General features: G+C 46.3%; 1 protein-coding gene across 2 annotated transcripts in view; it reads left to right on the forward strand.

The window, feature by feature from the left end:
- The first annotated feature begins 1,915 nt into the window (after window positions 1-1,915).
- LOC149958810 (transmembrane protein 45B-like) overlaps window positions 1,916-25,550 on the forward strand; it is a 38,650-nt gene continuing 15,015 nt past the window's right edge. The window contains exons 1-2 of one of the 2 annotated variants that reach the window (XM_090165048.1): window positions 1,916-2,356; window positions 4,524-4,669. In XM_090165048.1, the coding sequence (XP_090021174.1) occupies window positions 2,107-2,356; window positions 4,524-4,669 (396 nt within the window). In that variant the 5' untranslated portion in view covers window positions 1,916-2,106. The remainder of the gene's footprint in view (window positions 2,357-4,523; window positions 4,670-25,550) is intronic. The other variant, XM_090165049.1, reaches the window with a different exon arrangement.

Consider the following 25,550-nt stretch of genomic DNA (forward strand, 5'->3'; position numbering starts at 1 on the left):
TTATTGTAGCAATAATGCATTTAACACATCTATATCTTATTATACCTGTGGTTCTCAACCTTGGTCACCTCGTGGAACCCCATTTCCGTTTAAAATTTATCGTGGAATCATTGCTTGAAAAAAAGTTCGGTATTTAAATTTTTTTCTGCCGAAAATAAATCTATTATAGCACAGCTCCAAATCTCGGGAAGTCCTAGAATTTGAAATGGAGCCTAATTTGAGAATCACTGCTGTATACTGTAAATATTATTAGCTGGAAACACTTACCTTCCTAGGGATCTAAGTACGTTCTTGGTACTAAGTATAAATTTGGTCTATTTCTCGCCAACTGCACTCCTGTAAAAGGGTCATAGGCGCGATACACAGTGGTTGAAGGATAAGTTAATTCGCGGGGTTGTTATCGGAAGAAAAGGCCGAGGGTCTAGCCACTGTCCGATAGACTACATGTACACCGATTTCGCGTACTCAGCACTGTTAAAGGTACAGACTTTAAACAGTAGGCGCACTCTCATTAGTACCGTGAAAGGTACGAGCGTATACACCTTGAAGTGACTTGATTTCCATATTTTTTCTCGAATTCTGCAGATATTTAAATATATCGATAACGTCATAGTAACGTCAGTTCAAACTTTGTACATTTTCGTAATTAAAGCTGATAAAATCAAGGAAATGCGTTTCATGACTTTTAAGAGAATCGAAGATAAATCCTTCAAAAGCAACCTGTGGGCTATAATCTTTGGTAAGAAACCTATTTAGAAAGTTAAGGTGTGAAATGTATAGGTGTTTCTTAAGGGTCCTTCCAGTTGCTCTATCATAAATTAAATCTAGCCATATTAATTAATTAAAAAATCCAACTGTATTTTTTGGTTTTCTCTTGTGTTTTAGGTATTTTCAAAAATCAAACAATTTAAAAAAAAATTACGGATTTGTAAATTTTCTTTTATATTTTGTGAATTTTCAGTAGAATTGTGTAGATTTATAGATTTGCCCAAGAATTATGTAAATTTGTGGGTTTACTCTAGAGTTTTTAAACTTATGGATTGTATTTAGAATTGTTTAGATTTAGGGATTTGATTTAGAATTGTTTAGATTTATGAATTTAATTTAAAGTTTTGTAGATTTATAAATTTGCTCTAAAATTATGTAAATTTGTGGAATTTGATTTATAATTGTGTAGATTTATGGATTTGATTTAGACTTGTGTAGATTTGTGGATTTGCTCTAGAATTATGTAGATTTGTGGATTTGCTCTAGAATTATGTAGATTTATGGATTTGATTTATAATTGTGTAGATTAAGGGATTTGATTAAGAATTGTTTAGATTAGTGTATTTGATTTATAATTGTGTAGATTTAGGGATTTGATTTCTAGTTATGTAGATTTAGGGATTTGATTTATAATTGTGTAGATTAAGGGATTTTATTTAGAATTGTGTAGATTTGTGTATTTGATTTATAATTGTACAGATTTAGGGATTTGATTTATAATTATGTAGATTTGTGGATTTTCTCTAGAAATGTGCGGGTTTCTGGATATTTCCTTAGATATATGTAGTTTCCATAAATACACTGATTTGCGTTTTTCATGGACTCGTTTCGATAGTTTTGTAGATTTTATTTAAATTGGTAGGTTTGTGGATATTGCAAAAAATTTAGTGAATTAGTGGATGGTTTTAAAAAAAAAACATAATTAAAATAAAATACAAAATGATTGTAAAATGTTTTCTTCGGTTTGGGATCCTTCTGTGGATTTTTGGGTGGAGCAAAATAAATCAGCACCTGGTACAACTGAGTATCTTATCTAAAGAGCAAGGTATTTAGATTTTATGTACGCCAATAAGTTTGATAAATAACTGAACCCTCATAATCTAAACGCGATGCAGGTGTTTTAACGATGTGTAGGTGAAACGTAAACAGCGTGCATATTTTATCAGACCCTAAGTAGGTGGATCTTCCGTAATGACTAGGCTGAATATCCGCCGCCCTCGAACGAAATAGCGGCCAACAACGTAAATTGGACTTTAACGCTACGGCAATAAATAATTAGTGAACGTTTCGACGGTGGCGGGAGTTTGGTGGCACTTCAATCTTCGATAGAAATTCGTCATGGGGACCTTCGCGGGTCACGTCCTTCCTGGGCTCTTCATCTTCGTCGCGGGTTTCCACTGGATACTCGCGATCTTCAACCAGTACTTCCAGACGTTGTCTCGACGGAAAAAATCCGGTGGACAACTGGGTTTCAAGGCCAGATGCACATATCCGTTTCCTTGTTGTCCCAATTATCCGTTGGAAGGAATGCTGAAGATGGCCTTGGCCGGAATCGGCTTGGCTGGAGAAGTGGCTACTGGCATTAAAAGTGAGTCTTGTGATGGTACCACGCTGACTTGGGTTAATTAACTAAGTAACTGCAGTGGCGCGCTGGATCTAAAAATATTGGTTGCCACATCATTCATATTTTAACACATTGTTGACCTTGGACATTCGAAATCACTGAAATTCTTTCGCAAGTGCGAAAAGTATCACAAAGAGCGGCCATAATTCTAATCTTTAATCATGGCTGCTACTTGTGATACCTAATTTGCAAATGCACAGAGTGAGTTACGCATTTTCTAGTCGGGAGAGAGATCGGAAGAAGTGGTTTTTACGTGTTAGGGGAGGGGAATTAGTATTAGTTAGTCCAAGGTGGATCTTGGGACGCGCAATAAAGCTTAACTTTATTGGATACCAGGTCATAAAGGGCTTCATGGGAACGAAAAGGCTGACGCCTTGGCCAGGGAGGGCGCTAAAGATGGGTTTAGTGGGTCTGAACCTGCTCTTCCCATCCCCCGTGGCCTGGTACGCGGCCTGGTCTCCAAGTATATTTCGGATCGTCAACTCAAGCTTTGGCTTGAGATGGATGGTCAAAGGCAGGTCAAAGAATTTATCCCTAGCTCCTCTAGGCAGAGAGCAAAAGAGCTACTCTCGATCTCTAAGACGAATATAAGGTTGGTAACTGGCCTACTTACAGGCCATTGCCAACTTAACAGACACTTCAATCTTATTGGAGTCATCGATGACCCAATTTGTAGGGCTTGTCGGGATAAGGAGAAAACCGCCTCTCACATTCTTTGTAGCTGTGACTATTATGCGGCTCAAAGGTTTGAGCATCTCGTTATGCATCGGCTGGAGACGCGTGACTTCTTCAACATCCCGGCCAAACGAATTCTTAACCATGTGTCGGAAATAGAACATTTTATCTAAAGTCACAGGATAGGGGTTGCACGGCTTTCCACCACTTTCAATAATAATAGTCCAAGGTTCCCTTAATCAATAAACAATGAGTTAAAAATATTAACGACTTGGCCAGCCTCAAGCTACTTGCCTTCCAGTAAGGTGAGACCCTGGTCAGTTCGCCACTACGTGAAGGAATGCACTTCAAACACAAAGTCGTTTAGTCCAGAAAGAAACCTATTTCCACTAGGTGGAGTTCGGAACTGATACATTGCAGTTTTTCCGCGTTAAGTATACATCTTTGAGATAATTAGATAATTCAAGGACAGTAGATACAGGGACGAGAAAGCAGGGGAAAAAAATTGATTTTAAACGTCTTCATATTCACGGGGAGTTAGATGTAAACAAACCGCGGCCATTGTTAAGACGTGGTTCACCATGGACAGTATTATTGTAGTTAGTTTTTACCATTTTGATGTTAAATTAAAAATAAAACTACGAGCGTAAATAAAAAATGCCCATTTGTTTTGAACACTGAAGCCTCGTCAAGAACCGCTAAAATTAGGTGACCGCCATTTTTTTGTTTACAACTAACTCTCCTTGCATTTATGTCGTTTTAGGTGATATATAATCCAACAGAGGCCACCAATACACTTTCTCATCCCTGTATCTACTGTCCTTGGATAATTCAATGATTGGGAGTAGAGGTTGGTGATGGAGTTATACAAAATCCACATAAACGAAGCCAGGCGCTTTTGAGATTTCAATAGCCTTTCGAAACCTAGCTTAAAGATATTAAAAATTTTAATATATAGCTATTCTATGAGCAAATACCTAACCACAATTGCTACTGCGGTCTAAGGCTAGATGACCTCTATTTGCAAGCTTTTCATTTCATGCAAATATTAATTTCCAGCGAAGTTTAATAATCAGCTAGGCTAAAACCCAAGGCACAATCCTAGGCCCACAACATTTAGCGACCTTTAATGGAATTATCCCAAGTGGCCGGGTAAATTGCTTATGTGTCATGGTCTCATTAGTTCTGAAAATTACCTGACTCGAATTTGTTAAATTATACGATTCGCAAGTTTTCAAATTATCATTCACAAAATTTTCAAATTATGATTCACAAAGTTTTCAAATTATGATTCACAAAGTTTTCAAATTATATGAATCGCAAAGTTTACAAATAATATGAATCGCAAAGCTTTCTCGTGGGTGTAACCATGTTCTTGTACATGGTAACGAATTTGTGTCGGTCATAGAATTAAGACGCCCATGATGATCACGTGGTTATTTGATTTTTAATTTAGTTACAGGACAGGCTCAGTATTTCGAACTGGAGAACAGCCAACACGTGGTCATGTACTTCTTCTTTATCCTCAGCGGACTGGCCGATGTCTTGACGTCGTCTGGACACTGTGTCCCGCGCAACACGGACTACGCGGCTCTCCTTATGGTACGCGCACAAACCATCGAGTCTATTCATATTCCAGAAGTGTGTCACTTCCACATTACGCTCATTTTTACTAATAGCTTGGTCTAGAATGAATGCGCAATTTAGGTGACCCAGTAGATCAGCAGGGGCCCTAATGAACTTTGTCTTAGGTGACCCAAACGAAGCTGAGAAATGTCGGCAAGGGCCATAATAAAGCTTAAGCCTAGGAACCCGGAATTTGGTCTAAGATGGTCCGAGACCAGGCTAGGGAAAGGTTGACAAGGGCCACAATAAAAAGCTTAGGGACCGATAACTTGGTCTAAGGTGGTCCGAGACGATGCTAGGAAAAGGTTGGAAATGGCCATAATAAAGCTTAAGCCTAGAGACCCGGACCTTGGTCTAAGGTGGTCCGAGACGAGACTAGGGAAATGTTGGCAAGGGCCATAATAAAGCTTAAGCTTACGGACCCGGAACTTGGTCTAATGTGGTTAGAGACGAGGCTAGGGAAAGGTTGGCAAGGGCCATAATAAAGCTTAAGAATAGGAACCCGGAACTTGGTCTAAGGTGGTCCGAGACGAGGCTAGGGAAAGGTTGGCATTGGAAATAATAAAGCACCTAGGGACCCGGAACTTGGTCTAAGGTGGTCCGAGACGAGGTTGCAAAAAGGTCGGCAAGGGCCATAAACAGCTTAAGCCTAGGAGCTCGGAATTTGGTCTAACGTGGTCCGAGACGAGGCTAGGGAAAGGTCGGCAAGGGAAATAATCAGGCTTAAGCCTAGGGACCCGAAACTTGGTCTAATGTGGTTCGAGACGACGCTAGGAAAAGGTCGGCAAGGGAAATAATTAAGCTTAAGCCTAGGGACCCAGAACTTGGTCTAAGGTGGTCCGAGACGGGGCTAAGAAAAGGTCGACAACAGAAATAATAAAGATTAAGCCTAGGGACCCAGAACATGTTCTTAGGTGGTCCGGGACGAGGCTACGAAAAGGTCGGCAAGGGAAATAATAAAGATTAAGCCTAGGGACCCAGAACTTGGTCTAAGGTGGTCAGAGACAGGGCTACGAAAAGGTCGACAAGGGAAATAATAAAGATTAAGCCTAGGGACCCAGAACTTGTTCTTAGGTGGTCCGGGACGAGGCTACGAAAAGGTCAGCAAGGGAAATAATGAAGCTTAAGCCTAGGGACCCAGAACTTGGTCTAAGGTGGTCCGAGACGGGGCTACGAAAAGGTCGACAAGGGAAATAATAAAGATTAAGCCTAGGGACCCAGAACTTGTTCTTAGGTGGTCCGGGACGAGGCTACGAAAAGGTCAGCAAGGGAAATAATGAAGCTTAAGCCTAGGGACCTAGAACTTGTTCTTAGGTGGTCCGGGACGAGGCTACGAAAAGGTCGGCAAGGGAAATAATAAAGAATAAGCCTAGGGACCCAGAACTTGGTCTAAGGTAGTCCGAGACGGTTCTACGAAAAGGTCGACAAGGGAAATAATAAAGATTAAGCCTAGGGACCCAGAACTTGTTCTTAGGTGGTCCGGGACGACGCTACGAAAAGGTCGGCAAGGGAAATAATAAAGATTAAGCCTAGGGACCCAGAACTTGGTCTAAGGTGGTCCGAGACGGGAATACGAAAAGGTCGACAAGGGAAATAATAAAGATTAAGCCTAGGGACACAGAACTTGTTCTTAGGTGGTCCGGGACGAGGCTACGAAAAAGTCGGCAAGATAAATAATAAAGATTAAGCTTACGGACCCGGAACTTGGTCTAATGTGGTTAGAGACGAGGCTAGGAAAAGGTTGGCAAAGGCCATAATAAAGCTTAAGAATAGGAACCTGGAACTTGGTCTAAGGTGGTCCGAGACGAGGCTAGGGTAAGGTTGGCAAAGGAAATAATAGAGCGCCTAGGGACCCAAAACTTGGTCTAAGGTGGTCCGAGACGAGGTTGCAAAAAGGTCGGAAAGGGAAATAATAAAGATTAAGCCTAGGGACCCAGAACTTTGTCTAAGGTGGTCCGAGACGATTCTAGGAAAAGGTCGGCAAGGGAAATAATTAAGCTTACGCCTAGGGACCCAGAACTTGTTCTTAGGTGGTCCGGGACGAGGCTACGAAAAGTTCGGCAAGGGAAATAATAAAGATTAAGCCTAGGGACCCAGAACTTTGTCTAATGTGGTCGGAGATGAGACTAGGGAAAGGTTGGCAAGGGCCATAATAGAGCTTAAGCCTAGGGACCCGGAAGTTGGTCTAATGTGGTCCGAGACGAGGCTAGGGAAAGGTCAGCAAGGACCATAATAAAGCACCTACGGACCCAGAACCTAATCTTAGGTTGTCTAAGACAAGACTACGAAAAGGTCTGCAAGGGCCATAAAAAAGCTTAAGCCTAGGAACCTGGAATTTGGTCTAATGTGGTCCGAGACGATCTAGGAAAAGGTTGGAAAGGGAATTGATAAAGCTTAAGCCTAGGGACCCGGAACTTGGTCTAAGGTGGTCCGAGACGGGAATACGAAAAGGTCTACAAGGGAAATAATAAAGATTAAGCCTAGGGACACAGAACTTGTTCTTAGGTGGTCCGGGACGAGGCTACGAAAAGGTAGGCAAGATAAATAATAAAGATTAAGCTTACGGACCCGGAACTTGGTCTAAGGTGGTCCGAGACGAGGCTAGGGTAAGGTTGGCAAAGGAAATAATAGAGCGCCTAGGGACCCAAAACTTGGTCTAAGGTGGTCCGAGACGAGGTTGCAAAAAGGTCGGAAAGGGCCATAAAAAGCTTAAGCCTAGGAGCTCGGAATTTGGTCTAAGGTGGTCCGAGACGACACAGGGGAAAGGTCGGCAAGGGAGATAATCAAGCTTAAGCCTAGGGACCCGAAACTTGGTCTAATGTGGTCCGAGACGAGGCTAGGAAAAGGTCGGCAAGGGAAATAATTAAGCTTAAGAATAGGTACCCGGAACTTGGTCTAAGGTGGTCCGAGACGAGGCTAGGGAAAGGCTGGCAAAGGAAATAATAAAGCGCCTAGGGACCCGAAACTTGGTCTAAGGTGGTCCGAGACGAGGTTGCAAAAAGGTCGGCAAGGGCCATAAAAAGCTTAAGCCTAGAAGCTCGGAATTTGGTCTAAGGTGGTCCGAGACGAGGCTAGGGAAAGGTTGGCAAAGGAAATAAAAGAGCGCCTAAGGACCCAAAACTTGGTCTAAGGTGGTCCAAGACGAGGTTGCAAACAGGTCGGCATGGCCCATAAAAAGCTTAAGCCTAGGAGCTCAGAATTTGGTCTAAGGTGGTCCGAGACGAGGCAGGGGAAAGGTCGGCAAGGGAAATAATCAAGCTTAAGCCTAGGGACCCGAAACTTGGTCTAATGTGGTCCGAGACGATTCTAGGAAAAGGTCGGCAAGGGAAATAATTAAGCTTACGCCTAGGGACCCAGAACTTGTTCTTAGGTGGTCCGGGACGAGGCTACGAAAAGTTCGGCGAGGGAAATAATAAAGATTAAGCCTAGGGACCCGGAAGTTGGTCTAATGTGGTCCGAGACGAGGCTAGGGAAAGGTCAGCAAGGACCATAATAAAGCACCTACGGACCCAGAACCTAATCTTAGGTTGTCTAAGACAAGACTACGAAAAGGTCTGCAAGGGCCATAAAAAAGCTTAAGCCTAGGAACCTGGAATTTGGTCTAATGTGGTCCGAGACGATCTAGGAAAAGGTTGGAAAGGGAATTGATAAAGCTTAAGCCTAGGGACCCGGAACTTGGTCTAATGTGGTCCGAGACGGGGCTACGAAAAGGTCGACGAGGGAAATAATAAAGATTAAGCCTAGGGACCCAGAACTTGTTCTTAGGTGGTCCGGGACGAGGCTACGAAAAGGTCGGCAAGGGAAATAATAAAGATTAAGCCTAGGGACCCAGAACTTTGTCTAATGTGGTCGGAGATGAGACTAGGGAAAGGTTGGCAAGGGCCATAATAAAGCTTAAGCCTAGGGACCCGGAAGTTGGTCTAATGTGGTCCGAGACGAGGCTAGGGAAAGGTCGACAAGGACCATAATAAAGCACCTACGGACCCAGAACCTAATCTTAGGTTGTCTAAGACAAGACTACGAAAAGGTCTGCAAGGGCCATAAAAAAGCTTAAGCCTAGGAACCTGGAATTTGGTCTAATCTGGTCCGAGACGATCTAGGAAAAGGTTGGAAAGGGAATTGATAAAGCTTAAGCCTAGGGACCCGGAACTTGGTCTAATGTGGTCCGAGACGGGGCTACGAAAAGGTCGACAAGAGAAATAATAAAGATTAAGCCTAGGGACCCAGAACTTGTTCTTAGGTGGTCCGGGACGAGGCTACGAAAAGGTTGGCAAGGGAAATAATAAAGATTAAGCCTAGGGACCCAGAACTTGGTCTAAGGTGGTCCGAGACGGGGCTACGAAAAGGTCGACAAGGGAAATAATAAAGATTAAGCCTAGGGACCCAGAACTTGTTCTTAGGTGGTCCGGGACGAGGCTACGAAAAGGTCGGCAAGGGAAATAATAAAGAATAAGCCTAGGGACCCAGAACTTGGTCTAAGGTGGTCCGAGACGGGGCTACGAAAAGGTCGACATGGGAAATAATAAAGATTAAGCCTAGGGACCCAGAACTTGTTCTTAGGTGGTCCGGTACGAGGCTACGAAAAGGTCGGCAAGGGAAATAATAAAGATAAAGCCTAGGGACCCAGAACTTGGTCTAAGGTGGTCCGAGACGGGGCTACGAAAAGGTCGACAAGGGAAATAATAAAGATTAAGCCTAGGGACACAGAACTTGTTCTTAGGTGGTCCGAGACGAGGCTACGAAAATGTCGGCAAGGAAAATAATAAAGATTAAGCCTAGGGACCCAGAACTTGGTCTAATGTGGTTAGAGACGAGGCTAGGAAAAGGTTGGCAAAGGCCATAATAAAGCTTAAGAATAGGAACCTGGAACTTGGTCTAAGGTGGTCCGAGACGAGGCTAGGGTAAGTTTGGCTAAGGAAATAATAGAACGCCTAGGGACCCGGAACTTGGTCTAATGTGGTCCGAGACGAGGCCAGGAAAAGGTCGGCAAGGGAAATAATTAAGCTTACGCCTAGGGACCCAGAACTTGGTCTTAGGTGGTCCGAGACGAGGGTTCGAAAAGGTCGGCAAGGGAAAAAATTAAGATTAACACTAGGGACCCAGAACTTGGTCTAAGGTGGTCAGAGATGAGGCTAGGGAAAGGTTGGCAAGGGCCATAATAGAGCTTAAGCCTAGGGACCCGGAACTTGGTCTAATGTGGTCCGAGACGAGGCTAGGGAAAGGTCAGCAAGGACCATAATAAAGCACCTAAGGACCCAGAACCTAATCTTAGGTTGTCTAAGACAAGACTACGAAAAGGTCTGCAAGGGCCATAAAAAAGCTTAAGCCTAGGAAACTGGAATTTGGTCTAATGTGGTCCGAGACGATCTAGGAAAAGGTTGGAAAGGGAATTGATAAAGCTTAAGTCTAGGGACCCGGAACTTGGTCTAATGTGGTCCGAGACGGGGCTACGAAAAGGTCGACAAGGGAAATAATAAAGATTAAGCCTAGGGACCCAGAACTTGTTCTTAGGTGGTCCGGGACGAGGCTACGAAAAGTCGGCAAGGGAAATAATAAAGATTAAGCCTAGGGACCCAGAACTTGGTCTAAGGTGGTCCGAGACGGGGCTACGAAAAGGTCGACAAGGGAAATAACAAAGATTAAGCCTAGGGACCCAGAACTTGTTCTTAGGTGGTCCGGGACGAGGCTACGAAAAGGTCAGCAAGGGAAATAATGAAGCTTAAGCCTAGGGACCCAGAACTTGGTCTAAGGTGGTCCGAGACGGGGCTACGAAAAGGTCGACAAGTGAAATAATAAAGATTAAGCCTAGGGACCCAGAACTTGTTCTTAGGTGGTCCGGGACGAGGCTACGAAAAGGTCGGCAAGGGAAATAATAAAGAATAAGCCTAGGGACCCAGAACTTGGTCTAAGGTGGTCCGAGACGGGGCTACGAAAAGGTCGGCAAGGGAAATAATAAAGATTAAGCCTAGGGACACAGAACTTGTTCTTAGGTGGTCCGAGACGAGGCTACGAAAATGTCGGCAAGGGAAATAATAAAGATTAAGCCTAGGGACCCAGAACTTGGTCTTAGGTGGTCCGAGACGAGGCTACGAAAAGGTCGGCAAGATAAATAATAAAGATTACGCTTAGGGACCCGGAACTTGGTCTAATGTGGTTAGAGACGAGGCTAGGTAAAGGTTGGCAAAGGCCATAATAAAGCTTAAGAATAGGAACCTGGAACTTGGTCTAAGGTGGTCCGAGACGAGGCTAGGGTAAGGTTGGCAAAGGAAATAATAGAGCGCCTAGGGACCCGGAACTTGGTCTAATGTGGTCCGAGACGAGGCTAGGAAAAGGTCGGCAAGGGAAATAATTAAGCTTACGCCTAGGGACCCAGAACTTGGTCTTAGGTGGTCCGAGACGAGGGTTCGAAAAGGTCGGCAAGGGAAAAAATTAAGATTAAGCCTAGGGACCCAGAACTTGGTCTAAGGTGGTCCGAGACGAGGCTAGGGAAAGTTTGGCAAGGGCCATAATAGAGCTTAAGCCTAGGGACCCAGAACTTGGTCTTAGGTGGTCCGAGACGAGGCTAGGGAAAGTTTGGCGAAGGCCATAATAGAGCTTAAGCCTAGGGACCCAGAATTTGGTCTTAGGTGGTCCGAGACGAGGCTGCGAAAAGGTCGACAATTGAAATAATAATGATTAAGCCTAGGGACCCAGAACTTAGTTTAAGGTGGTCCGAGACGAGGCTACGAAAAGGTCGGCAAGAGAAATAATAAAGCTTAAGCCTAGGGACCCAGAACTTGGTCTTAGGTGGTTCGAGACGAGGCTACGAAAAGGTCGACAATTGAAATAATAATGATTAAGCCTAGGGACCCAGAACTTGGTCTTTGGTGGTCCGAGACGAGGTTACGAAAAGTTCGGCAAGGGAAATAATAAAGATTAAGCCTAGGGACCCAGAACTTGTTCTTAGGTGGTCCGATACCAGGCTACGAAAAGGTCGGCAAGGGAAATAATAAAGAATAAGCCTAGGGACCCGGAACTTGGTCTAATGTGGTTAGAGACGAGGCTAGGAAAAGGTTGGCAAGGGCCATAATAGTGCTTAAGCCTAGGGACCCGGAACTTGGTCTAAGGTGGTCCGAGACGAGGCTAGGGAAAGGTTGGCAAAGGAAATAATAGAGCGCCTAGGGGCCCGAAACTTGGTCTAAGGTGGTCTGAGACGAGGTTGCAAACAGGTCGGCAAGGGCCATAAAAAGCTTAAGCCTAGGAGCTCGGAATTTGGTCTAAGGTGGTCCGAGACGAGGCTATGAAAAGGTCGACAAGGGAAATAATAAAGATTAAGCCTTGGGACCCAGAACTTGTTCTTAGGTGGTCCGATAAAAGGCTATGAAAAGGTCGGCAAGGGAAATAATAAAGATTAAGCCTAGGGACCCGGAACTTGGTCTAATGTGGTTAGAGACGAGGCTAGGAAAAGGTCGACAAGGGAAATAATAAAGATTAAGCCTAGGGACCCAGAACTTGGTCTAAGGTGGTCCGAGACGAGGCTAGGGAAAGGTTGGCAAAGGAAATAATAAAGCGCCTAGGGACCCGAAACTTGGTCTAAGGTGGTCCGAGACGGGGCTACGAAAAGGTCGACAAGGGAAATAACAAAGATTAAGCCTAGGGACCCAGAACTTGTTCTTAGGTGGTCCGGGACGAGGCTACGAAAAGGTCAGCAAGGGAAATAATGAAGCTTAAGCCTAGGGACCCAGAACTTGTTCTTAGGTGGTCCGGGACGAGGCTACGAAAAGGTCGGCAAGGGAAATAATAAAGAATAAGCCTAGGGACCCAGAACTTGTTCTTAGGTGGTCCGAGACGAGGCTACGAAAATGTCGGCAAGGGAAATAATAAAGATTAAGCCTAGGGACCCAGAACTTGGTCTTAGGTGGTCCGAGACGAGGCTACGAAAAGGTCGGCAAGATAAATAATAAAGATTAAGCTTAGGGACCCGGAACTTGGTCTAATGTGGTTAGAGACGAGGTTAGGAAAAGGTTCGCAAAGGCCATAATAAAGCTTAAGAATAGGAACCTGGAACTTGGTCTAAGGTGGTCCGAGACGAGGCTAGGGTAAGGTTGGCAAAGGAAATAATAGAGCGCCTAGGGACCCGGAACTTGGTCTAATGTGGTCCGAGACGAGGCTAGGAAAAGGTCGGCAAGGGAAATAATTAAGCTTACGCCTAGGGACCCAAAACTTGGTCTTAGGTGGTCCGAGACGAGGGTTCGAAAAGGTCGGCAAGGGAAAAAATTAAGATTAACACTAGGGACCCAGAACTTGGTCTAAGGTGGTCCGAGACGAGGCTAGGGAAAGTTTGGCAAGGGCCATAATAGAGCTTAAGCCTAGGGACCCAGAACTTGGTCTTAGGTGGTCCGAGACGAGGCTAGGGAAAGTTTGGCAAGGGCCATAATAGAGCTTAAGCCTAGGGACCCAGAATTTGGTCTTAGGTGGTCCGAGACGAGGCTGCGAAAAGGTCGACAATTGAAATAATAATGATTAAGCCTAGGGACCCAGAACTTACGTTTAAGATGGTCCGAGACGAGGCTACGAAAAGGTCGGCAAGGGAAAAAATTAAGATTAAGCCTAGGGACCCAGAACTTGGTCTAAGGTGGTCCGAGACGAGGCTAGGGAAAGTTTGGCAAGGGCCATAATAGAGCTTAAGCCTAGGGACCCAGAACTTGGTCTTAGGTGGTCCGAGACGAGGCTAGGGAAAGTTTGGCAAGGGCCATAATAGAGCTTAAGCCTAGGGACCCAGAATTTGGTCTTAGGTGGTCCGAGACGAGGCTGCGAAAAGGTCGGAATTGAAATAATAATGATTAAGCCTAGGGACCCAGAACTTACGTTTAAGGTGGTCCGAGACGAGGCTACGAAAAGGTCGGCAAGGGAAATAATAAAGATTAAGCTTAGGGACCCGGAACTTGGTCTAATGTGGTTAGAGACGAGGCTAGGAAAAGGTTGGCAAAGGCCATAATAAAGCTTAAGAATAGGAACCTGGAACTTGGTCTAAGGTGGTCCGAGACGAGGCTAGGGCAAGGTTGGCAAAGGAAATAATAGAGCGCCTAGGGACCCGGAACTTGGTCTAATGTGGTCCGAGACGAGGCTAGGAAAAGGTCGGCAAGGGAAATAATTAAGCTTACGCCTAGGGACCCAGAACTTGGTCTTAGGTGGTCCGAGACGAGGGTTCGAAAAGGTCGGCAAGGGAAAAAATTAAGATTAAGCCTAGGGACCCAGAACTTGGTCTAAGGTGGTCCGAGACGAGGCTAGGGAAAGTTTGGCAAGGGCCATAATAGAGCTTAAGCCTAGGGACCCAGAACTTGGTCTTAGGTGGTCCGAGACGAGGCTAGGGAAAGTTTGGCAAGGGCCATAATAGAGCTTAAGCCTAGGGACCCAGAATTTGGTCTTAGGTGGTCCGAGACGAGGCTAGGAAAAGGTCGGCAAGAGAAATAATAAAGCTTAAGCCTACGGACCCAGAACTTGGTCTTAGGTGGTTCGAGACGAGGATACGAAAAGGTCGACAATTGAAATAATAATGATTAAGCCTAGGGACCCAGAACTTGGTCTTAGGTGGTCCGAGACGAGGTTACGAAAAGTTCGGCAAGGGAAATAATAAAGATTAAGCCTAGGGACCCAGAACTTGTTCTTAGGTGGTCCGATACCAGGCTACGAAAAGGTCGGCAAGGGAAATAATAAAGAATAAGCCTAGGGACCCGGAACTTGGTCTAATGTGGTTAGAGACGAGGCTAGGAAAAGGTTGGCAAGGGCCATAATAGAGCTTAAGCCTAGGGACCCGGAACTTGGTCTAAGGTGGTCCGAGACGAGGCTAGGGAAAGGTTGGCAAAGGAAATAATAGAGCGCCTAGGGGCCCGAAACTTGGTCTAAGGTGGTCCGAGACGAGGCTATGAAAAGGTCGACAAGGGAAATAATAAAGATTAAGCCTTGGGACCCAGAACTTGTTCTTAGGTGGTCCGATACCAGGCTATGAAAAGGTCGGCAAGGGAAATAATAAAGATTAAGCCTAGGGACCCGGAACTTGGTCTAATGTGGTTAGAGACGAGGCTAGGAAAAGGTTGGCAAGGGCCATAATAGAGCTTAAGCCTAAGACCCAGAACTTGATCTTAGGTGGTACGAGACGAGGCTACGAAAAGGTCGACAAGGGAAATAATAAAGATTAAGCCTAGGGACCCAGAACTTGGTCTAAGGTGGTCCGAGACGAGGCTAGGGAAAGGTTGGCAAAGGAAATAATAAAGCTTAAGAATAGGAACCAGGAATTTCGTCTAAGGTGGTCCGAGACGAGGCTAGGGAAAGGTTGGCAAAGGAAATAATAAAGCGCCTAGGGACCCGAAACGTGGTCTAAGGTGGTCCGAGACGAGGTTGCGAAAAGGTCGGCAAGGGCCATAAAAAGCTTAAGCCTAGGAGCTCGGAATTTGGTCTAAGGTGGTCCGAGACGAAGCTATGAAAAGGTCGACAAGGGAAATAATAAAGATTAAGCCTTGGGACCCAGAACTTGTTCTTAGGTGGTCCGATACCAGGCTACGAAAAGGTCGACAAGGGAAATAATAAAGATTAAGCCTAGGGACCCAGAACTTGGTCTAAGGTGGTCCGAGACGAGGCTAGGGAAAGGTTGGCAAAGGAAATAATAAAGCTTAAGAATAGGAACCCGGAACTTCGCCTAAGGTGGTCCGAGACGAGGCTAGGGAAAGGTTGGCAAAGGAAATAATAAAGCGCCTAGGGACCCGAAACGTGGTCTAAGGTGGTCCGAGACGAGGTTGCAAAAAGGTCGGCAAGGGCCATAAAAAGCTTAAGCCTAGGAGCTCGGAATTTGGTCTAAGGTGGTCCGAGACGAGGCTAGCGAAAGGTCGGCAAGGGAAATAATTCAGCTAACGCCTAGGGACCCAGAACTTGGTCTTAGGTGGTCCGAGACGATTCTACGAAAAGGTCGGCAAGGGCCATAATAAAGCTTAAGAATAGGAACCCGGAACTTGGTCTAAGGTGGTCCGAGACGAGGCTAGGGAAAGTTTGGCAAGGGCCATAATAGAGCTTAAGCCTAGGGACCCAGAACTTGGTCTTAGGTGGTCCGAGACGAGGTTGCAAACAGGTCGGCAAGGGCCATAAAAAGCTTAAGCCTAGGAGCTCGGAATTTGGTCTAAGGTGGTCCGAGACGAGGCTACGAAAAGGTCGACAAGAGAAATAATAAAGCTTAAGCCTAGGGACCCAGAACGTGGTCTAAGGTGGTCCGATACGAGGCTACGAAAAGGTCGACAAGAGAAATAATAAAGCTTAAGCCTAGGGACCTAGAACTTGGTCTTAGGTGGTCCGAGACGAGGCTAGGGAAAGTTTGGCAAGGGCATAATAGAGCTTAAGCCTAGGGACCCAGAACTTGGTCTTAGGTGGTCCGAGACGAGGCTAGGGAAAGTTTGGCAAGGGCCATAATAGAGCTTAAGCCTAGGGACCCAGAATTTGGTCTTAGGTGGTCCGAGACGAGGCTGCGAAAAGGTCGGCAAGAGAAATAATAAAGCTTAAGCCTAGGGACCCAGAACTTGGTCTAATGTGGTTAGAGACGAGGCTAGGAAAAGGTCGGCAAGATAAATAATAAAGATTAAGCTTAGGGACCCGGAACTTGGTCTAATGTGGTTAGAGACGAGGCTAGGAAAAGGTTGGCAAAGGCCATAATAAAGCTTAAGAATAGGAACCTGGAACTTGGTCTAAGGTGGTCCGAGACGAGGCTAGGGTAAGGTTGGCAAGGGCCATAATAGAGCTTAAGCCTAGGGACCCAGAACTTGGTCTTAGGTGGTCCGAGACGAGGCTAGGGAAAGTTTGGCAAGGGCCATAATAGAGCTTAAGCCTAGGGACCCAGAATTTGGTCTAAGGTGGTCCGAGACGAGGCTGCGAAAAGGTCGACAATTGAAATAATAATGATTAAGCCTAGGGACCCAGAACTTACGTTTAAGGTGGTCCGAGACGAGGCTACGAAAAGGTCGGCAAGGGAAATAATAAAGATTAAGCTTAGGGACCCGGAACTTGGTCTAATGTGGTTAGAGACGAGGCTAGGAAAAGGTTGGCAAAGGCCATAATAAAGCTTAAGAATAGGAACCTGGAACTTGGTCTAAGGTGGTCCGAGACGAGGCTAGGGCAAGGTTGGCAAAGGAAATAATAGAGCGCCTAGGGACCCGGAACTTGGTCTAATGTGGTCCGAGACGAGGCTAGGAAAAGGTCGGCAAGGGAAATAATTAAGCTTACGCCTAGGGACCCAGAACTTGGTCTTAGGTGGTCCGAGACGAGGGTTCGAAAAGGTCGGCAAGGGAAAAAATTAAGATTAAGCCTAGGGACCCAGAACTTGGTCTAAGGTGGTCCGAGACGAGGCTAGGGAAAGTTTGGCAAGGGCCATAATAGAGCTTAAGCCTAGGGACCCAGAACTTGGTCTTAGGTGGTCCGAGACGAGGCTAGGGAAAGTTTGGCAAGGGCCATAATAGAGCTTAAGCCTAGGGACCCAGAATTTGGTCTTAGGTGGTCCGAGACGAGGCTAGGAAAAGGTCGGCAAGAGAAATAATAAAGCTTAAGCCTAGGGACCCAGAACTTGGTCTTAGGTGGTTCGAGACGAGGATACGAAAAGGTCGACAATTGAAATAATAATGATTAAGCCTAGGGACCCAGAACTTGGTCTTAGGTGGTCCGAGACGAGGTTACGAAAAGTTCGGCAAGGGAAATAATAAAGATTAAGCCTAGGGACCCAGAACTTGTTCTTAGGTGGTCCGATACCAGGCTACGAAAAGGTCGGTAAGGGAAATAATAAAGAATAAGCCTAGGGACCCGGAACTTGGTCTAATGTGGTTAGAGACGAGGCTAGGAAAAGGTTGGCAAGGGCCATAATAGAGCTTAAGCCTAGGGACCCGGAACTTGGTCTAAGGTGGTCCGAGACGAGGCTAGGGAAAGGTTGGCAAAGGAAATAATAGAGCGCCTAGGGGCCCGAAACTTGGTCTAAGGTGGTCTGAGACGAGGTTGCAAACAGGTCGGCAAGGGCCATAAAAATCTTAAGCCTAGGAGCTCGGAATTTGGTCTAAGGTGGTCCGAGACGAGGCTATGAAAAGGTCGACAAGGGAAATAATAAAGATTAAGCCTTGGGACCCAGAACTTGTTCTTAGGTGGTCCGATACCAGGCTATGAAAAGGTCGGCAAGGGAAATAATAAAGATTAAGCCTAGGGACCCGGAACTTGGTCTAATGTGGTTAGAGACGAGGCTAGGAAAAGGTTGGCAAGGGCCATAATAGAGCTTAAGCCTAAGACCCAGAACTTGATCTTAGGTGGTACGAGACGAGGCTACGAAAAGGTCGACAAGGGAAATAAAAAAGATTAAGCCTAGGGACCCAGAACTTGGTCTAAGGTGGTCCGAGACGAGGCTAGGGAAAGGTTGGCAAAGGAAATAATAAAGCTTAAGAATAGGAACCCGGAACTTCGCCTAAGGTGGTCCGAGACGAGGCTAGGGAAAGGTTGGCAAAGGAAATAATAAAGCGCCTAGGGACCCGAAACGTGGTCTAAGGTGGTCCGAGACGAGGTTGCAAAAAGGTCGGCAAGGGCCATAAAAAGCTTAAGCCTAGGAGCTCGGAATTTGGTCTAAGGTGGTCCGAGACGAGGCTAGCGAAAGGTCGGCAAGGGAAATAATTCAGCTAACGCCTAGGGACCCATAACTTGGTCTTAATTGGTCCGAGACGATTCTACGAAAAGGCCGGCAAAGGAAATAATAAAGATTAAGCCTAGGGACCCAGAACTTGGTCTAATGTGGTTAGAGACGAGGCTAGGAAAAGGTCGGCAAGGGCCATAATAAAGCTTAAGAATAGGAACCCGGAACTTGGTCTAAGGTGGTCCGAGACGAGGCTGGGGAAAGGTTGGCAAAGGAAATAATAGAGCGCCTAGGGACCCGAAACTTGGTCTAAGGTGGTCTGAGACGAGGTTGCAAACAGGTCGACAAGGGCCATAAAAAGCTTAAGCCTAAGAGCTCGGAATTTGGTCTAAGGTGGTCCGAGACGAGGCTATGAAAAGGTCGACAAGGGAAATAATAAAGATTAAGCCTTGGGACCCAGAACTTGTTCTTAGGTGGTTCGATACCAGGCTACGAAAAGGTCGGCAAGGGAAATAATAAAGATTAAGCCTAGGGACCCGGAACTTGGTCTAATGTGGTTAGAGACGAGGCTAGGAAAAGGTCGACAAGGGAAATAATAAAGATTAAGCCTAGGGACCCAGAACTTGGTCTAAGGTGGTCCGAGACGAGGCTAGGGAAAGGTTGGCAAAGGAAATAATAAAGCGCCTAGGGACCCGAAACTTGGTCTAAGGTGGTCCGAGACGAGGTTGCAAAAAGGTCGGCAAGGGCCAAAAAAGCTTAAGTCTAGGAGCTCGGAATTTGGTTTAAGGTGGTCCGAGACGAGGCTACGAAAAGGTCGGCAAGAGAAATAATAAAGCTTAAGCCTAGGGACCCAGATCTTGGTCTTAGGTTGTTCGAGACGAGGCTACGAAAAGGTCGACAATTGAAATAATAATGATTAAGCCTAGGGACCCAGAACTTGGTCTTAGGTGGTCCGAGACGAGGTTACGAAAAGTTCGGCAAGGGAAATAATTAAGATTAAGCCTAGGGACCCAGAACTTGTTCTTAGGTGGTCCGATACCAGGCTACGAAAAGGTCGACAAGGGAAATAACAAAGATTAAGCCTAGGGACCCAGAACTTGTTCTTAGGTGGTCCGAGACGAGGCTACGAAAATGTCGGCAAGGGAAATAATAAAGATTAAGCCTAGGGACCCAGAACTTGGTCTTAGGTGGTCCGAGACGAGGCTACGAAAAGGTCGGCAAGATAAATAATAAAGATTAAGCTTAGGGACCCGGAACTTGGTCTAATGTGGTCGGAGATGAGACTAGGGAAAGGTTGACAAGGGCCATAATAGAGCTTAAGCCTAGGGACCCGGAAGTTGGTCTAATGTGGTCCGAGACGAGGCTAGGGAAAGGTCGACAAGGACCATAATAAAGCACCTACGGACCCAGAACCTAATCTTAGGTTGTCTAAGACAAGACTACGAAAAGGTCTGCAAGGGCCATAATAAAGCTTAAGAATAGGAACCTGGAACTTGGTCTAAGGTGGTCCGAGACGAGGCTAGGGTAAGGTTGGCAAAGGAAATAATAGAGCGCCTAGGGACCCGGAACTTGGTCTAATGTGGTCCGAGACGAGGCTAGGAAAAGGTCGGCAAGGGAAATAATTAAGCTTACGCCTAGGGACCCAGAACTTGGTCTTAGGTGGTCCGAGACGAGGGTTCGAAAAGGTCGGCAAGGGAAAAAATTAAGATTAAGCCTGGGGGTCCAGAACTTGGTCTAAGGTGGTCCGAGACGAGGCTAGGGAAAGTTTGGCAAGGGCCATAATAGAGCTTAAGCCTAGGGACCCAGAACTTGGTCTTAGGTGGTCCGAGACGAGGCTAGGGAAAGTTTGGCAAGGGCCATAATAGAGCTTAAGCCTAGGAACCCAGAATTTGGTCTTAGGTGGTCCGAGACGAGGCTGCGAAAAGGTCGACAATTGAAATAATAATGATTAAGCCTAGGGACCCAGAACTTACGTTTAAGGTGGTCCGAGACGAGGCTACGAAAAGGTCGGCAAGGGAAAAAATTAAGATTAAGCCTAGGGACCCAGAACTTGGTCTAAGGTGGTCCGAGACGAGGCTAGGGAAAGTTTGGCAAGGGCCATAATAGAGCTTAAGCCTAGGGACCCAGAACTTGGTCTTAGGTGGTCCGAGACGAGGCTAGGGAAAGTTTGGCAAGGGCCATAATAGAGCTTAAGCCTAGGGACCCAGAATTTGGTCTAAGGTGGTCCGAGACGAGGCTGCGAAAAGGTCGACAATTGAAATAATAATGATTAAGCCTAGGGACCCAGAACTTACGTTTAAGGTGGTCCGAGACGAGGCTACGAAAAGGTCGGCAAGGGAAATAATAAAGATTAAGCTTAGGGACCCGGAACTTGGTCTAATGTGGTTAGAGACGAGGCTAGCAAAAGGTTGGCAAAGGCCATAATAAAGCTTAAGAATAGGAACCTGGAACTTGGTCTAAGGTGGTCCGAGACGAGGCTAGGGCAAGGTTGGCAAAGGAAATAATAGAGCGCCTAGGGACCCGGAACTTGGTCTAATGTGGTCCGAGACGAGGCTAGGAAAAGGTCGGCAAGGGAAATAATTAAGCTTACGCCTAGGGACCCAGAACTTGGTCTTAGGTGGTCCGAGACGAGGGTTCGAAAAGGTCGGCAAGGGAAAAAATTAAGATTAAGCCTAGGGACCCAGAACTTGGTCTAAGGTGGTCCGAGACGAGGCTAGGGAAAGTTTGGCAAGGGCCATAATAGAGCTTAAGCCTAGGGACCCAGAACTTGGTCTTAGGTGGTCCGAGACGAGGCTAGGGAAAGTTTGGCAAGGGCCATAATAGAGCTTAAGCCTAGGGACCCAGAATTTGGTCTTAGGTGGTCCGAGACGAGGCTAGGAAAAGGTCGGCAAGAGAAATAATAAAGCTTAAGCCTAGGGACCCAGAACTTGGTCTTAGGTGGTTCGAGACGAGGATACGAAAAGGTCGACAATTGAAATAATAATGATTAAGCCTAGGGACCCAGAACTTGGTCTTAGGTGGTCCGAGACGAGGTTACGAAAAGTTCGGCAAGGGAAATAATAAAGATTAAGCCTAGGGACCCAGAACTTGTTCTTAGGTGGTCCGATACCAGGCTACGAAAAGGTCGGCAAGGGAAATAATAAAGAATAAGCCTAGGGACCCGGAACTTGGTCTAATGTGGTTAGAGACGAGGCTAGGAAAAGGTTGGCAAGGGCCATAATAGAGCTTAAGCCTAGGGACCCGGAACTTGGTCTAAGGTGGTCCGAGACGAGGCTAGGGAAAGGTTGGCAAAGGAAATAATAGAGCGCCTAGGGGCCCGAAACTTGGTCTAAGGTGGTCTGAGACGAGGTTGCAAACAGGTCGGCAAGGGCCATAAAAATCTTAAGCCTAGGAGCTCGGAATTTGGTCTAAGGTGGTCCGAGACGAGGCTATGAGAAGGTCGACAAGGGAAATAATAAAGATTAAGCCTTGGGACCCAGAACTTGTTCTTAGGTGGTCCGACACCAGGCTATGAAAAGGTCGGCAAGGGAAATAATAAAGATTAAGCCTAGGGACCCGGAACTTGGTCTAATGTGGTTAGAGACGAGGCTAGGAAAAGGTTGGCAAGGGCCATAATAGAGCTTAAGCCTAAGACCCAGAACTTGATCTTAGGTGGTACGAGACGAGGCTACGAAAAGGTCGACAAGGGAAATATTAAAGATTAAGCCTAGGGACCCAGAACTTGGTCTAAGGTGGTCCGAGACGAGGCTAGGGAAAGGTTGGCAAAAGAAATAATAAAGCTTAAGAATAGGAATCCGGAACTTCGTCTAAGGTGGTCCGAGACGAGGCTAGGGAAAGGTTGGCAAAGGAAATAATAAAGCGCCTAGGGACCCGAAACGTGGTCTAAGGTGGTCCGAGACGAGGTTGCAAAAAGGTCGGCAAGGGCCATAAAAAGCTTAAGCCTAGGAGCTCGGAATTTGGTCTAAGGTGGTCCGAGACGAGGCTATGAAAAGGTCGACAAGGGAAATAATAAAGATTAAGCCTTGGGACCCAGAACTTGTTCTTAGGTGGTCCGATACCAGGCTATGAAAAGGTCGGCAAGGGAAATAATAAAGATTAAGCCTAGGGACCCGGAACTTGGTCTAATGTGGTTAGAGACGAGGCTAGGAAAAGGTTGGCAAGGGCCATAATAGAGCTTAAGCCTAGGACCCAGAACTTGATCTTAGGTGGTACGAGACGAGGCTACGAAAAGGTCGACAAGGGAAATAAAAAAGATTAAGCCTAGGGACCCAGAACTTGGTCTAAGGTGGTCCGAGACGAGGCTAGGGAAAGGTTGGCAAAGGAAATAATAAAGCTTAAGAATAGGAACCCGGAACTTCGCCTAAGGTGGTCCGAGACGAGGCTAGGGAAAGGTTGGCAAAGGAAATAATAAAGCGCCTAGGGACCCGAAACGTGGTCTAAGGTGGTCCGAGACGAGGTTGCAAAAAGGTCGGCAAGGGCCATAAAAAGCTTAAGCCTAGGAGCTCGGAATTTGGTCTAAGGTGGTCCGAGACGAGGCTAGCGAAAGGTCGGCAAGGGAAATAATTCAGCTAACGCCTAGGGACCCAGAACTTGGTCTTAGGTGGTCCGAGACGATTCTACGAAAAGGTCGGCAAGGGCCATAATAAAGCTTAAGAATAGGAACCCGGAACTTGGTCTAAGGTGGTCCGAGACGAGGCTAGGGAAAGTTTGGCAAGGGCCATAATAGAGCTTAAGCCTAGGGACTAAGAACTTGGTCTTAGGTGGTCCGAGACGAGGTTGCAAACAGGTCGGCAAGGGCCATAAAAAGCTTAAGCCTAGGAGCTCGGAATTTGGTCTAAGGTGGTCCGAGACGAGGCTACGAAAAGGTCGACAAGAGAAATAATAAAGCTTAAGCCTAGGGACCCAGAACGTGGTCTTAGGTGGTCCGATACGAGGCTACGAAAAGGTCGACAAGAGAAATAATAAAGCTTAAGCCTAGGGACCCAGAACTTGGTCTTAGGTGGTCCGAGACGAGGCTAGGGAAAGTTTGGCAAGGGCATAATAGAGCTTAAGCCTAGGGACCCAGAACTTGGTCTTAGGTGGTCCGAGACGAGGCTAGGGAAAGTTTGGCAAGGGCCATAATAGAGCTTAAGCCTAGGGACCTAGAATTTGGTCTTAGGTGGTCCGAGACGAGGCTGCGAAAAGGTCGACAATTGAAATAATAATGATTAAGCCTAGGGACCCAGAACTTAGTTTAAGGTGGTCCGAGACGAGGCTATGAAAAGGTCGGCAAGAGAAATAATAAAGCTTAAGCCTAGGGATCCAGAACTTGGTCTAATGTGGTTAGAGACGAGGCTAGGAAAAGGTCGGCAAGATAAATAATAAAGATTAAGCTTAGGGACCCGGAACTTGGTCTAATGTGGTTAGAGACGAGGCTAGGAAAAGGTTGGCAAAGGCCATAATAAAGCTTAAGAATAGGAACCTGGAACTTGGTCTAAGGTGGTCCGAGACGAGGCTAGGGTAAGGTTGGCAAAGGAAATAATAGAGCGCCTAGGGACCCGGAACTTGGTCTAATGTGGTCCGAGACGAGGCTAGGAAAAGGTCGGCAAGGGAAATAATTAAGCTTACGCCTAGGGACCCAGAACTTGGTCTTAGGTGGTCCGAGACGAGGGTTCGAAAAGGTCGGCAAGGGAAAAAATTAAGATTAAGCCTAGGGACCCAGAACTTGGTCTAAGGTGGTCCGAGACGAGGCTAGGGAAAGTTTGGCAAGGGCCATAATAGAGCTTAAGCCTAGGGACCCAGAACTTGGTCTTAGGTGGTCCGAGACGAGGCTAGGGAAAGTTTGGCAAAGGCCATAATAGAGCTTAAGCCTAGGGACCCAGAATTTGGTCTTAGGTGGTCCGAGACGAGGCTGCGAAAAGGTCGACAATTAAAATAATAATGATTAAGCCTAGGAACCCAGAACTTAGTTTAAGGCTGTCCGAGACGAGGCTACGAAAAGGTCGGCAAGAGAAATAATAAAGCTTAAGCCTAGGGACCCAGAACTTGGTCTTAGGTGGTTCGAGACGAGGCTACGAAAAGGTCGACAATTGAAATAATAATGATTAAGCCTAGGGACCCAGAACTTGGTCTTTGGTGGTCCGAGACGAGGTTACGAAAAGTTCGGCAAGGGAAATAATAAAGATTAAGCCTAGGGACCCAGAACTTGTTCTTAGGTGGTCCGATACCAGGCTACGAAAAGGTCGGCAAGGGAAATAATAAAGAATAGGCCTAGGGACCCGGAACTTGGTCTAATGTGGTTAGAGACGAGGCTAGGAAAAGGTTGGAGAGGGCCATAATAGAGCTTAAGCCTAGGGACCCGGAACTTGGTCTAAGGTGGTCCGAGACGAGGCTAGGGAAAGGTTGGCAAAGGAAATAATTGAGCGCCTAGGGGCCCGAAACTTGGTATAAGGTGGTCTGAGACGAGGTTGCAAACAGGTCGGCAAGGGCCATAAAAAGCTTAAGCCTAGGAGCTCGGAATTTGGTCTAAGGTGGTCCGAGACGAGGCTATGAAAAGGTCGACAAGGGAAATAATAAAGATTAAGCCTTGGGACCCAGAACTTGTTCTTAGGTGGTCCGATAAAAGGCTATGAAAAGGTCGGCAAGGGAAATAATAAAGATTAAGCCTAGGGACCCGGAACTTGGTCTAATGTGGTTAGAGACGAGGCTAGGAAAAGGTCGACAAGGGAAATAATAAAGATTAAGCCTAGGGACCCAGAACTTGGTCTAAGGTGGTCCGAGACGAGGCTAGGGAAAGGTTGGCAAAGGAAATAATAAAGCGCCTAGGGACCCGAAACTTGGTCTAAGGTGGTCCGAGACGAGGTTGCAAAAAGGTCGGCAAGGGCCAAAAAAGCTTAAGCCTAGGAGCTCGGAATTTGGTTTAAGGTGGTCCGAGACGAGGCTACGAAAAGGTCGGCAAGAGAAATAATAAAGCTTAAGCCTAGGGACCCAGAACTTGGTCTTAGGTTGTTCGAGACGAGGCTACGAAAAGGTCGACAATTGAAATAATAATGATTAAGCCTAGGGACCCAGAACTTGGTCTTAGGTGGTCCGAGACGAGGTTACGAAAAGTTCGGCAAGGGAAATAATTAAGATTAAGCCTAGGGATCCAGAACTTGTTCTTAGGTGGTCCGATACCAGGCTACGAAAAGGTCGGCAAGGGAAATAATAAAGAATAAGCCTAGGGACCCGGAACTTGATCTAAGGTGGTCCGAGACA

Source organism: Leiobunum rupestre, chromosome 2 (genome assembly GCF_980474605.1).
Source record: "Leiobunum rupestre chromosome 2, qqLeiRupe1.1.hap1, whole genome shotgun sequence".
Lineage (NCBI taxonomy): Eukaryota > Metazoa > Arthropoda > Arachnida > Opiliones > Sclerosomatidae > Leiobunum > Leiobunum rupestre.